General features: G+C 34.2%; 1 protein-coding gene across 7 annotated transcripts in view; it reads left to right on the top strand.

Moving 5' to 3' along the window:
* Window positions 1–12,856, top strand: part of PSD3 (pleckstrin and Sec7 domain containing 3) — a 701,003-nt gene that overhangs the window by 346,884 nt on the left and 341,263 nt on the right. For all 7 annotated transcript variants that reach the window (XM_087856333.1, XM_087856334.1, XM_045779175.2 and 4 more), the window contains 4 exons: window positions 5,787–5,981; window positions 6,083–6,163; window positions 7,973–8,085; window positions 10,615–10,673. In XM_087856333.1, the coding sequence (XP_087712459.1) occupies window positions 5,787–5,981; window positions 6,083–6,163; window positions 7,973–8,085; window positions 10,615–10,673 (448 nt within the window). The remainder of the gene's footprint in view (window positions 1–5,786; window positions 5,982–6,082; window positions 6,164–7,972; window positions 8,086–10,614; window positions 10,674–12,856) is intronic.

Genomic DNA, 12,856 nt, shown 5'->3' with positions numbered 1-12,856 from the left:
AGGTTTCCTTTCCTTTCCTTCCCTTTCCTTTCCTTTCCTTTCTTAAAGGCAGTTTTTTACTTCAGGATTTTAAGTGTATCTTGCATATAATATACTTAGAACTCTTTTTGACTGACATTCTTTCTGGCCATGAAAGCTAATGCATTTGTACCGGCTTTCCTGAATCTGTTGGTTCCAGGCCTTTGTATCTGTATTTTCAGCCTGAAGAGTGGTGCCAGGGTCATATTGCACCCTCTGGTCCTTTCATTCCACTTGCAACTGAAGTCATTTCTTTCCACTCTTTGGGATTCTTCTGACTGGCCTTTACCTCGCTTATACAGTATAAAATTGGACTAGGTACTATTTGTTGTTGTTTTCTATGCACAACTCCTCAGGTATACTTTATAAGTGCAGGGGGTAGGGAGAGCTTTGACATCTTAGCCTAGTTTACTTTTTTATCCTCGTTTATTACCTCAGTTCAATAAAAATTTAAAGAATTTTTTTTTAATTCAAAGTAAATATGAAACCAGACAATCTAACTGGTACCCTCTGCTGATGTCAGTCTCTTCTAGAACACTCCAGGGTTGGTCATAATGAATTAGAAAGTTCGTGCCATGTGTCATTGATAGTATAGCAAAGAAGACAGTGGAGAAAGTGGACACAGCCAGTTGCTCGGTTCTTGCATTCTTTTAGCAGATGGCTATTGAATAACCTCAACCTACTCTTGTGATGTGGATACAGAGTGAAATTCAAGATTGTAGTTGGTGAGAGAGATGGGACTTTTATAAGAAGAGCTAAAATAAAGGTAATTTATCAAGTGCTCTGAGAATGCATCAGGAGGGAGTTGGAATATGATTCTTAAAAAAATCATCTCGCTTGGGCTCTTGTGGGGTTAAAGAGAATTTGCAAAATTTGGGGCACCACAGAATTTTAGGGAAGGAGTAACAAGAGGGACAAAGGGAACAGGATGGAAAAGGAGTATGAGAGCACAGCTAATATTCCTGTGTGGCCCAAGCATGAGGAAAATGGTAGATGATAAATCTAAATGAGCAGTTGGGGTCAGCTTGTGAATGGTCTTACCTGACATGCTACAGAATATGGATTTTTATCTTGTGTAGGATTTTTATGAAGGAGGCATATTATTACATCTGTGATAGCAGTATGTAGGCTAGGAAGGAAAGGTGAAAATATAGAGAAAAGAGAGTTTTTCCTTTGTATTTAGAGGACATTAGAGAAGAATCAGTAGGTCATAGGCTGAGAGAAGGTCTTGATGAAACTATAGAAAAATAGTTTAATAAGGAGTAAAAATTACATAAGTAAGTCAGAATAAACCCACTTTGTGGGTTGTGAAACATGCTTCCAGTGGGCATTAGGGAATTAGGGAACACCATTATTGGAATTCTTCAAATAAGTTTAGAACAAACATTTTAGGAGGTAGGGTTACCAGGTGAACCTAGGTAAAATATAAGACAACCAGTTAAATTTGAATTTCAGATAAACATTGCATGATTTTTTTTTAGTGTATGTTATGTGCTAAAAACTATTTTTTGTTTACCTGAAATTCAGATTTAACTGGGTATCCTAATATTTTTACCTAGAAAAACTGGTAATCCTAGTATTATAAAAAGGTTATGAGAATGCCCGGTGATCAGACTCAATAATCTGATCCTTCTTCTGATGATAGTGTTACCATATTTGTTTGCGAGTGTGAGGTACAGGCCCCAGTGAAGCATTTTCTAGAACACAGGGAGAATCTTTTGGGGAGTCTACATTTAAGTGGCTATTAGAAATTTCACCTTAGGAATTGTAAAGTTACATAATCAAGAAGAAAAGAGAGACTAGGAAAAAAAGGGAAAATTCAAACACTAAAAGCATCTAATATCAGCAGACTAGAAGGACAATGTCTTGTGTATTCCAGGAAACAAAATGGGGTGTCATCCCTCCTGAGAGGGATCGTCCAGTTCGCTTTATCAAGTGTGAGCAAGGCTGGGCTGCCATTGTTGTTTATGCTCTTGATATACAGTGGCTCTTGTGTTCTGGCTCCTGTTTTTATTGGGGATGTAAAAACATTACAAAAACCCCAACAGTAAGCACTCTGCCAAGAAGGTGAGGTCATAGTAATATGACTTCACAGGGAGCTAGGTCCTTGGAAGCCCTTGTGGACCAACAGACACTGGACTTGTGGGGCAAAGAGTGCTGAGAAGGGGCTTATAAGAGGATGTATGTATGGCCCAGGCACCCTAGGCTCTGGGATGAGTTCTTTTTGGTGTCTGCCTTATTGCTGGTGAGTTTGTATTGCCATTATATTGCCAGGCTTTCTGATTTAAAAGGAGCAGTCTCTGTTCTTGTTCAAGTAATCTCATAAATCATGAAATGGGACAAGAAGGAAGCCATCTAGGAATGGAGGTATTTATCCTCACTGTATTCCTTATTTTATTTTTTACTGAAGGTTTTTTCAAGAAGATCCAGAGAAGTCTGATTTGTTTAGATTTTAAAATTACCTCCTTTTGAAGAATGTAGGGAGGATGCAGTGAAATAGACTGGGCTGGGCAAGAGAGTAGAAAGGGGGCAAATATGAGGAATGAGAAACAGGAGTGACTGGCACCACTACACTTAAAAAAATATGCTCATTAGGATAAGTCTCTTATATTTGAACAAAATCTTCACAGTCCTGTATATGTGGTGTAATTATACTATTTACACAGAGTGATTAAATATATGCCATAAATTTGTCTTGAAAAATGAGCAATAAGTAGCAGTTTCATTGAAACGAAAATGCTTTCTTTAGCATTTGTTTTTTCTCCATGATAGCTACTACATGGAGTAAGAGAATGCATGCAGACACAACTGCAGGGATTTCTTTTATAATTACAAAAATTACTTGTTTGTAACTAAAATAGTTCTTGGAATAAATACTATATTTCCACCACGATGTGGGAAAACACAAAGTGTGAGTTGCCCTTTAAAAGAATTTTCTAATATGAGTTTATATATTATAGATTTGCTGTATATAATGATTAAATACTCAGTTTTCTGATAGAATAGATTTCATAAAACTGGCTGGTAACTCTGTAGAGGAAGATTTAGGGTGAAAAAATATTTAAATATAGTTGCATGAAGATCTCATCATAATGAAGCAATTTATTTTAATTAGTATCTATTTCTGTTGGAAAATTGTTTAAGGTGGCTAATTGTTTAGAAGGGTTACCAAATATCTTAGTTTGCCTGGGGCAATTCCAGTGTATGTTTGTTGTCCTGGCATTGACTGTGGTTTAACATTTGACTGAGTTTAAAAAATGAAGTATTATCATTAATAACTGCAGTAAAATTAAGTCAGCCCGGGTTTGATAAGCCTCCACTTGGTTGTTCTAGCTTCTCTCCAGTGTCCGGTGGGAGGTGTGAGTTTACATGTGTGTTGAACAGAGGAGTTGAGTCTAAAAGAAGTGTGGGATAAGCTCTCTCTTTTCCCTCCCCTCTCTTTCAAAGACAGCATGTAGAATACTGGCTGAGGAGTTGTGAGGGGCAGGTATCTCCCTCAAGTCTGGCAGTGGTTGGGAAGTCTGGGTCTGTGCAGTCCTAGGGGCCTGGTGTACTGGCTGGCGTACAGCGGCTGGAACTGCGTTTGAGTGAGGGTGTACCTACTAGGCTACCTCTCAGTTGGTGGTAGGAAATGGAAAATCATAAGGTGGAATAACTGACAAAAATAGGTACTGAATAGTCTGCTTAAAAAAACAAAACAAACATTTTTTGCTATAATGATTTTTGTCATTTGTTATAAGTTTACAAGTAATTTTTTTTATTGGTGATGCCTTTTTAAAAAAAAAACTTTGTAACAATTATAATTACATATTTAATTTTATCATCCTCTTCCCTCTTCAGAGTATCTTGGGTTAGACAATAAATGGATACTCTACTTATAATTCAGGCCAAGTTAAAGAACTATGTGATAGAGCAAAGACATGCAAAACTAGGCCTGTGGGCCTTGTCAGCCTAGCCTGGAGTGGTTTTTAGTTTTAAAAGGTTGTGGGGGAAAAACCCAACAAAAACAAAGAAGCGTGTGTGTGTGATGGAGACCTTATGTGGCCTTGGCTGAAATATTTAGTATCAGACACAGATCTCGGTTAGACTTTGTGGCAAGTATGTTGGAAGGCTACTTAAACATGGTAGCTTATCATGAATGTATCTTTCCTTAGTTACCAAGTTAACGTGAGGATTTGGAAATTACTGCATTATTGGTGTGTGTGTTATAAATTGATGACGTAGCATTCTGTAGCCAGCCACAGGCTGTCCCCTTTCAAGAGCAGAGGTACTCACAGTGTGGTTTGTGGGGCTTATCGAGACCTGTTGAGGAGGTTTATGAGTTCAGAGTTATTTTATAGTAACAGTACAGCATTATTTTCCTTTTTCACTGTATGGTGTGGGGGCTTTAGCATAAATCACACAGTGTAATTTAGCACAGTGTGGGGGCTTTAGCACAAATCAGGGTGGTGGCACCAGACTGTCCTGGTCCTTACGATGTTCTTCACTCTCATGTACTCAGAATAAAAACAAAGCCAGTCTCACCTAAAAATTCCTTGATAAATCAGTACAAAGTAATTACATTTTAACCCTTGAGTCATACCTTTTTAATTTCACATGTGATGAAATGGAAAATATGCATGAAGCAATTCTCCTCCTGATGGTTTTCTTTAGGACGGTCTTGTATGTAATTTGAGTTGTGAGTTATAAACTAGTTGCTTTTTATGAAATGCCATTTTTCCTTCAAAGTGTAACTGACAAACTATGGTTATTGGCAGCCATTTTCTCAAAAATAGAGGGAGCCTATTAATACTTTAAGAAGACAACTGACAATATTTGTTGCCAACAGTACAATTTGAGCTTTCAGTTAAAACTTAGAATTTTGGAAAACTTATATCTGCCACCAAAAGTTTGGTAGGTTTTCCATACTTAAAGATTTTTCTGAAGATGATAGTGGTGACATAATAAATGTGATTTTAAAAAATATTATATAATGAAATGTGCCAACAGATATTTTGCAAATGACCAATGTATGGTACAGAATCTTGCCTGGGTAAAAGATCCATTTAAAGTAGAAAACAGATTTTAACATGAATACAAAAAGTTCTTTGATACTATATTGCCGCTAACCTTTGGGAAACTACCACTTATTTTGGTGCCATAAAAAAAAAAAAAAGAATATCTACAATTATCTAAAAAGGATATTAAATTACTTCTTATTTTTTTAACTAAATATCTGTGTGAGGCTGGATTTTCTTAATATATTTCAACCAAAACAAAGTATCGGTTAGTGGCAGCGAGAACCCACCTGTCTTCCAGTAAGCCAACCATTAAAGAAATTTCTAAATATGTAAATAATTGTTGCTTTTCTCACTAAATTTTATGTTGTTTTGGAAACGATAATTGTTTTTAATAAAATATGTTATTTATATTCATGAAATGGGTGTTATTTTTAAGCAAGTTAATATTTGAAATTTTTCTTTTTAAATTACTAATACAGTGAGTATCAATAGATATAACCCACATAAACACAAAGGTCTTCGATGTCTTCCATATTTTTAAAGGTCTTGAGACCAAAAGTTTCGAGAACTGCTCATCAACGGTTTAAGCAATCAATTTTTCAGTACATTGAAATATAGTAGCTGGAAATACTTTTAAGCATAAAACTATCTCATTTAAAGGTTTTTTCATTTAGTTCTGCAATAGCATGGTAATTTCATCAGGTAGTTTTCCTTTGTGTCACATAAGAAAAATCTTTTCTTTTTTTTCTTCTTTCTCAATTCTCACAGCAATGCTGGGGTAAAAACAACACTACTAGAGGCTCATTCTGAGATGGGGAGCACTGAAATTCTGGAAAAGGAGACCTCAGAAAGTCTCAGTAATGGTACCAGCAGCAACGTAGAAGCAGCCAAAAGATTGGCCAAACGTCTTTATCAGCTAGACAGATTCAAAAGATCGGATGTTGCAAAGCACCTAGGCAAGAAGTACGTTCTGTACCAAGGCTGGTGTCTGAGTGTGTCCTTGTGTGTGTGTCTTTTTTAATAGCTTGGATTTTAATAACAAAGTGTATCCTGTTTTCTTATAGCAATGAATTTAGCAAACTAGTCGCAGAAGAATATCTGAAGTTTTTTGATTTTACAGGAATGACACTGGATCAGAGTCTCAGGTATGATTAAATATCACTTCTGTTCTCTTTTGCCTCCAAATAATTAATTCTGAGAAGAGACAGTAATACTGAAACTAAAATCCGATTTTTAATTTTTTTAGCCTACAGTGACTTTGTGATCTTAGCTGATTACACTACAGTTTATGAAGCATAGTAGAAAGAAAGTTAGATTGTTTTTACAAAATCACACATGAAATCGTATTTTCCATCTAGTACATGACATAGTAAAGAATAGTGACAGAGTGAGTCTTGAGAAGTGGAATCTGTGGGAGCTTGGTTTTTGAATGATCACTTAAAAAAGGCACAGATTTACAGACTGTAGAATTACAGTCTTTTTTCCCCTAAGCATTTGTTTACAATAGCCAAATAGCCTTTTAAGATGATACTTTGGAATTAACTCAGGAATGTAATAAAAATGAATATCAACATAATAACCAGCAGAAGATATCTGTAAACTGTTTCGGGTAGTAGCATTTTTGCTGATCTGTTCGAATGAAGGTTTAATAAGCACACTGATCCCCACTTTTCACACCATACTGTACTGTAAATTTCTAAGAGCCGCTGAAGGTAAAAACCCAATCAGCATTTACTCTTACAAACTTTATAGCATGTCAGAGCCTGGAGGAATTCTGAGATCATCTGTATAACCCTCTAGTTTTATAAATCAGGAAACTGCATTTTGGGAGGTAAAGTGAGGATGTTTGGATTAGAATGCACAATAATGACTTATTCAGTGGCGCTTTGTGTGAATTGAGGGCAGGCATAGGTTTTTCCACTGAAAACAAATAAGGGTAGAGGAAAGATCTGTATTTATGCTTTGTTCTCTGATGTGATTTATAAAAGACAGTTATGAAAAATTCAAGTTTGATCAACATAATTTAGATCTAACAAACTAAGACAGCAACACTTTCATCATAGGAATAAGGTTTTTTTATGTTTCTTTTAATTATAAGATTTCTTAGAACATTTTAAAGGGTTTTCTTTCTTCCTATCTCATGTTTAGGGAAGTGTATCTAATTTGTCAAGTTAGGGTCATTGGAATTCATCATTAATAGACAGTGCTCTTAGGGACTCTGATTTAGATTGGTGTGTGGTTCTGGGCGTATTTTTATTTTTCAAATAATTTTTATACATAAATTAATTTATTCCTAGCCTAAATAATAAATTACGGTTTTAGCTCCCAATTTTCTTCTCATATAAAAAGTTAATAATATGATGTGATAATAGGCAAAATAAAATTAATGAAAATCTACTGTGCACAAGATAATATAATTGTAATTTTTTCTTTTTTTAAGTTTTATTTTATTTATATTCAGGTAATTAACATATAGTGTACTATTAATTTCAGAGGTAGAGTTCAGTGATTCATCAGTAGAATATAACAGTGTGTCAATGGCAAGTACAATCATATGACAACATGACAAACTGTGATCCATGTATAGTTTTAAAACAGCCTACATGGTTATGGGTTCAGGCTTAAGTGTTCTTTGGGTTTTATCTTACTGATCTTTTAAACGGCTACTTGTCACTAAGTCATATGGGGACGTTACTACCTTCCCAAGGCTTTTCTTAATGTATTAGCTACCATGTTATTGTTATTGCCCTATCATCTTTTATATTGACATTTTATAGAATTAAATAAATTTATATCGAATGGCTATCAAGTAAGTGATTTTTTAAAAAAATAACTAGAATATCTTACTTTGTATAATTAATTTCTTATTATATATGAATTAACTTTAATTGTCAAACATAAAGAGTATGGTAATGTTTTCTAGTTTCACTTTTTTTCTCTTAATTCTTTTTTAGGTATTTCTTTAAAGCATTTTCTCTTGTGGGAGAAACTCAAGAACGAGAGAGAGTTTTAATACACTTCTCCAATAGATACTTTTATTGTAACCCAGATACCATTGCTTCACAAGGTAATCTAATGGAAATGTTTGTATTTCAGAAACTAAGGGTTATTTTTCTCATTATGAAAGTTATATTTTTTGGAAAATTTGGAAGATTATACAGAAGAGAATGAAAATCATCTAGGGATCTCTATCTGGAGATGACTATTAACTGTGATTTATTTCCTTCTACTCTGCACAATATTTAATTTCAAATTTGAATCATTACAGAGTTTTGTTTCCTGTTGTCTTTCCCTTTCATCGTGAGCATTTTCTTATGTCATTAAATATTCTTTAAAAAGCATGATATTTAATGACTGTATGGTATTCTTTTTTTTCATTATTTTTTACTTTGTTTTCCAGTTCCAAAGTATGACAAGATGCTTTAAGTTGCTCATGCTGTCACTCTGAGATTTTACATGCAAAGCACATTGTAATAAATGAAATGCTGGTTTTCATATTTCTTCTTTCTGTCCATCTGATCTCTAAACTTCTTGAAGTGCATGTGTGCTTAGTTTTGGAAACATTTACAAATCTCACTGGCGTTTGTAGTGTGTCCCCAGTGCTTTGGTTTGATATTCGTTGTAACAGCACTGACCACTGACTTTGATTTATGATTTTAATGAACTATGAGTTTATGTTTATTGTACTAATTTTAAAATCAACTTTAAACTATTTAATTGTTGATGCACCCTATCAAGAGGTTTTTCCTCCATGTCAGTTCCTGCAATAAAGCAAAATTTTCAAGGTTTGAAGTCAGGCGCATTCATTTGCAGTTGGAGAATCTTTCATAAGCGCAAAGTCTGGAATAGATCACTAGGACTAGATGCACTAGAAATAACAATTATCTCTTAGCTTCAGTATTGCCAGTTAACTGGGATAAGTGTACCTGATCTTGACTAAAGTGGTTAATCCCCTGGCCTCTGCCCTGCAGGCTATAGCTAAATTAACTAACAATCTGATCATTAAAGTCACATTCCTCTCCTCTGTAAAATGGAAGCTTAATTTTCTTTAGTCCTTTCTGTGATTCTACTTTGACTATTTATTCACTGTTTCTATCACTATCAGAATTGAGTAGAGAACGAAAGGGATAGAGGGTGTTGTTTTTATTAAAACCTCCTTTAAATCTAATAAGATGTTGACATTCCTGAGTGAAGTAAAGCATATGGATGTGTACACTCAACTGGCAGTTGATAAGGGTATTTGAGAGTTGGCTGCTGAGTTTTACACATGCTTTCAAGGAATTTATTCTAAGTGTATTTAAAATTTAGTAATAATAACCTGAACTGGAATAAATATACTTTTGGGCGTTTAATAGCATCATCTCCTTAGAGATATTAATAACACAAATCAGCTACTATACTCAAAGGCATACTTCTGAAAAATAAGCTGTCTTTAATTCATGAATTCAGTAATTAGGAAGGGCTGCCTTTCTGCACATTTAGCATACACTAAATGCACTAATAAGATTTTTCTGCAACTGCCACTTGGATTGAGAATTGCAGGAGAAGAATGAGGAGAAGTAATTCTAAGGTTTGGAAATGAGAAGCTTCTAACTCTTAGTGCTTTTTCTTTTCCTTTATAAAGTGAGAGAGAGAGTGGTGTTTCCATCTAAATGTAACATGATCCACCTGGTTTGAGCAACATCTTTCCCCTGACTATTTAATTTTTTAATCTTTACAGATTATTGCAGTATTTTACTTTTGCCTGATGCACAGTATCCTAGACCAGTCAACCTACATGTTGCCTTTAGTGAATTGTCAAGAAAGAGGATAACTGTTCCTGCCCATATATTTTTAGCCAGAGAACTAATACCCAGATAGTACAGTGAAAGACCCAAATCTTGGTTTCCTTTAACTTTTGCTTCTTTCTTAATTCACATTCCTCCCAGAAAGTAAAAAAAGAAAGAATATTAGCAAATAATTTATTTTCATTTCTGCATCTTGTGTTACAGAAAATTGAGGAAATAAATAAAAAGATAAAAATTATCTCACTATCCAGAGACGATAATCTTTTAATATAATGTTATATATTATTCTAGATGTATTTATATTTAAATGGAACCATACAGCCTATAATGTGCTTTTCATATAATAATTTATTGTGAAATATCTTTCTGTTTCAACATGTATACTTGGACAACATTTTTAATAACTTAAACATAACTGTGTTTTTGTAGGGTTTTATTTACTTGTTCCCCATTATAAGCAGTATTTCTTTGGATACCCTTGTATTTTGTATAGATTCCTTTTTCCTTAGTGTAAAGCCTTATAAATGGATTTGCTGTGTCAAAAAATACTGTTTCGAAGCTTAAGATATGTGGTATCAAACTACCCTCCAGAGAGGTAAGAATAATATACTTTATCACCAGCGGAGTCCAACTCTGTGCAGAGGTCCTTTTAATAATGTGTCTATTTTTTGTCTCCCCAAATATGATTAATTGTGCCTAGCCACATGATTGTGTTTTCATAGGTTCTTAATTTATGCCACTTTAATGATAATAAGGAGTCCAACAGGAAGTAGTGAATTAATGCTTTCTTTCTTTGTCTCTTCCCTTAGATGGAGTTCATTGTCTCACCTGTGCAATGATGCTTCTTAACACAGATCTTCATGGCCATGTAAGTATGGGTGTGTGAAGCTGTCTTATAGAAATCAAAATAGCTTGGGCTTATCTTTGCTTTTGTGTTCATACACACTTATTTTCTGCTTCCCTTTCTCTCATTCTGTACATGGCAGGTAGGTAAACGTAAATCCTTGGAAAAAGAAATAACTTTTTTTACGTGCTAGCACACAGCATGATTCACTTAAAAGTGAATATGATACCGTCTACATGTCTGGAGTTGACTTATCTGTAGTGAGTGTTCTGTATCTTCTTTCTCCAGTAGATGGCAGAGACAGAGCATTTGCTTTTTGGTTAGCCATTTGGGTTGATATATGATAGAAACGGGATGTGAGTTAGATCTGAAGATGTTGACTGTGTTTTTACTAAATATAGTAGCCAGTCTTAAGAACTCAGCCTTTGCTACGCTTCTCAGCTCACGTGGTCTTTTACTAGTTGAAATATCAAAATATTCTAATTACTGTCTCATCTTCTATTTAAAATCTAGAGTGAACTTAAATTTATAATTACATATAAACTTTTACCTTTCATAGATGTGGAATTTTAGCATTTACTTAAACTGTTTATCTTAGAGAAAGTAAAAATGTTTTAATTTAATAGAGGCCAATATGTACTTATTTAGCACAAAAATTATTTCATAGTCCCAGGTCCATTTATTTTGAAGAGAAAACCAGGTTTCTTGTAATTAAAGAATCTAGATCATCCCTTGATTTGCTATATGATTTATCTTACAATTAAAAAAAATCACATTGAAAGAACTAAAACTTATGTATCCATACAAATTCGTTCTCATATTCCAAAAGGCCACATAATTTGGGAAGTGAACTAACAGACCATTTTCCTTTTCTTCCTTACCATTGTGCCATGATAGCCATACAACAGCATGACCTTTCTAAGAAATACTGAGATAAACTTGTCATCTTGCTTTCAGTGGGGGAGGCATAACTTGGGAATTAGCTTCTTTTGGCTTTCCTTTGTGAATCCTTCGTGCGGGTTTTATTTACTCTAAGAAATGATACATTGAAAATGTACTGGTATGGGCCTTTGTTCATTCTGCTAACTTTTCTTACTAATAAAATGATAGAACGTATACTAATATAATAAATCTAATATAGTGTTGTATGTTGGAATGCCTTTCTATCTTTCTTTTTACAATTTATTCTGTCATTCAACACTTATAGTATGTCTACTCTCTCCAAGTTCTGTGCCATTTGGGTAAGGATCAGAAATGAATGAGACATTCATGGAAGTCAAATCTCATTTCTGGTAGTGTTGGCTAAGCAGCCTTCCATTAGTCTTTTTAACTGAAGAATGTAGCAGGTAACTGAGGTGCTATGGTGGAAAAGTAGTGGGGAGCTATTTTAATTATACCTTGGATTATTGAATTTCACTAATCAGGCTAGGGAAAAAATAATACAAAGTAATATTTCTGGGAGAAGCTCATTCAAATGTTTTAATTTCATTGAAGCTAAAAATGCTGATTCCCTTTTGTACCTATTTTTTAAAAATATGAATGATGTATCATTATTTTAACAATAATGTTGACTTGCTTTTCTTTGAATTCTCTTAGATAAAATATTTTATAATTGTGGTCACATGGCTAATTTGCTAAGTAATCTCTTATTTTTAAAATGCCTCTTCGTCTATGAAATATGTATGTAAATTAAACTTTTGCATATACAGATACATTTCTATTAAAACAAACTCTAGAGTTTAATTTTCTTTTACCATACTAGGACTAAGTTGTATTGATGTTATTTGAACTATCAACATGGAAAGAGCTGAAAATCTGAAAATCTTTTTCTTTAAAGCCTTGCGTTTTATTGGAAATAGTATGAATAGAAGATTTTGTCATGTTAGAATAAATTCAAACCTATTTCTTTTCTGGACTAATTTTCAAATGTGCTTTGTTGACTATACCTAGCTCTTGGGTACTTGGACCATAGTTGAGATTCAGCTATCTGCCAAGATTATCACTGGGGCTGAAGACAGGTGTTAGGGGCAGGACAGTAGGCAGAAACTTCTTACCAGGGCTGGACCCTGAGGTGGAAGGAAGTTTTAGATAATAGACTGAGTTGTAATGAAGAGCGGGATAGATAAATATAGAATCAGTTGGTCATTTTCACAACTAAAAGTCTAAAGAGATCTATAAGACAGTGGCTGCCCAGGGTCAGGCCATGG

This window comes from Ursus americanus, chromosome 27, assembly GCF_024610735.1.
Source record: "Ursus americanus isolate L20-20 chromosome 27, mUrsAme1.1.p, whole genome shotgun sequence".
NCBI classification, from domain to species: Eukaryota; Metazoa; Chordata; class Mammalia; order Carnivora; family Ursidae; genus Ursus; species Ursus americanus.
This window is presented reverse-complemented; position numbering and strand designations above follow the sequence as displayed.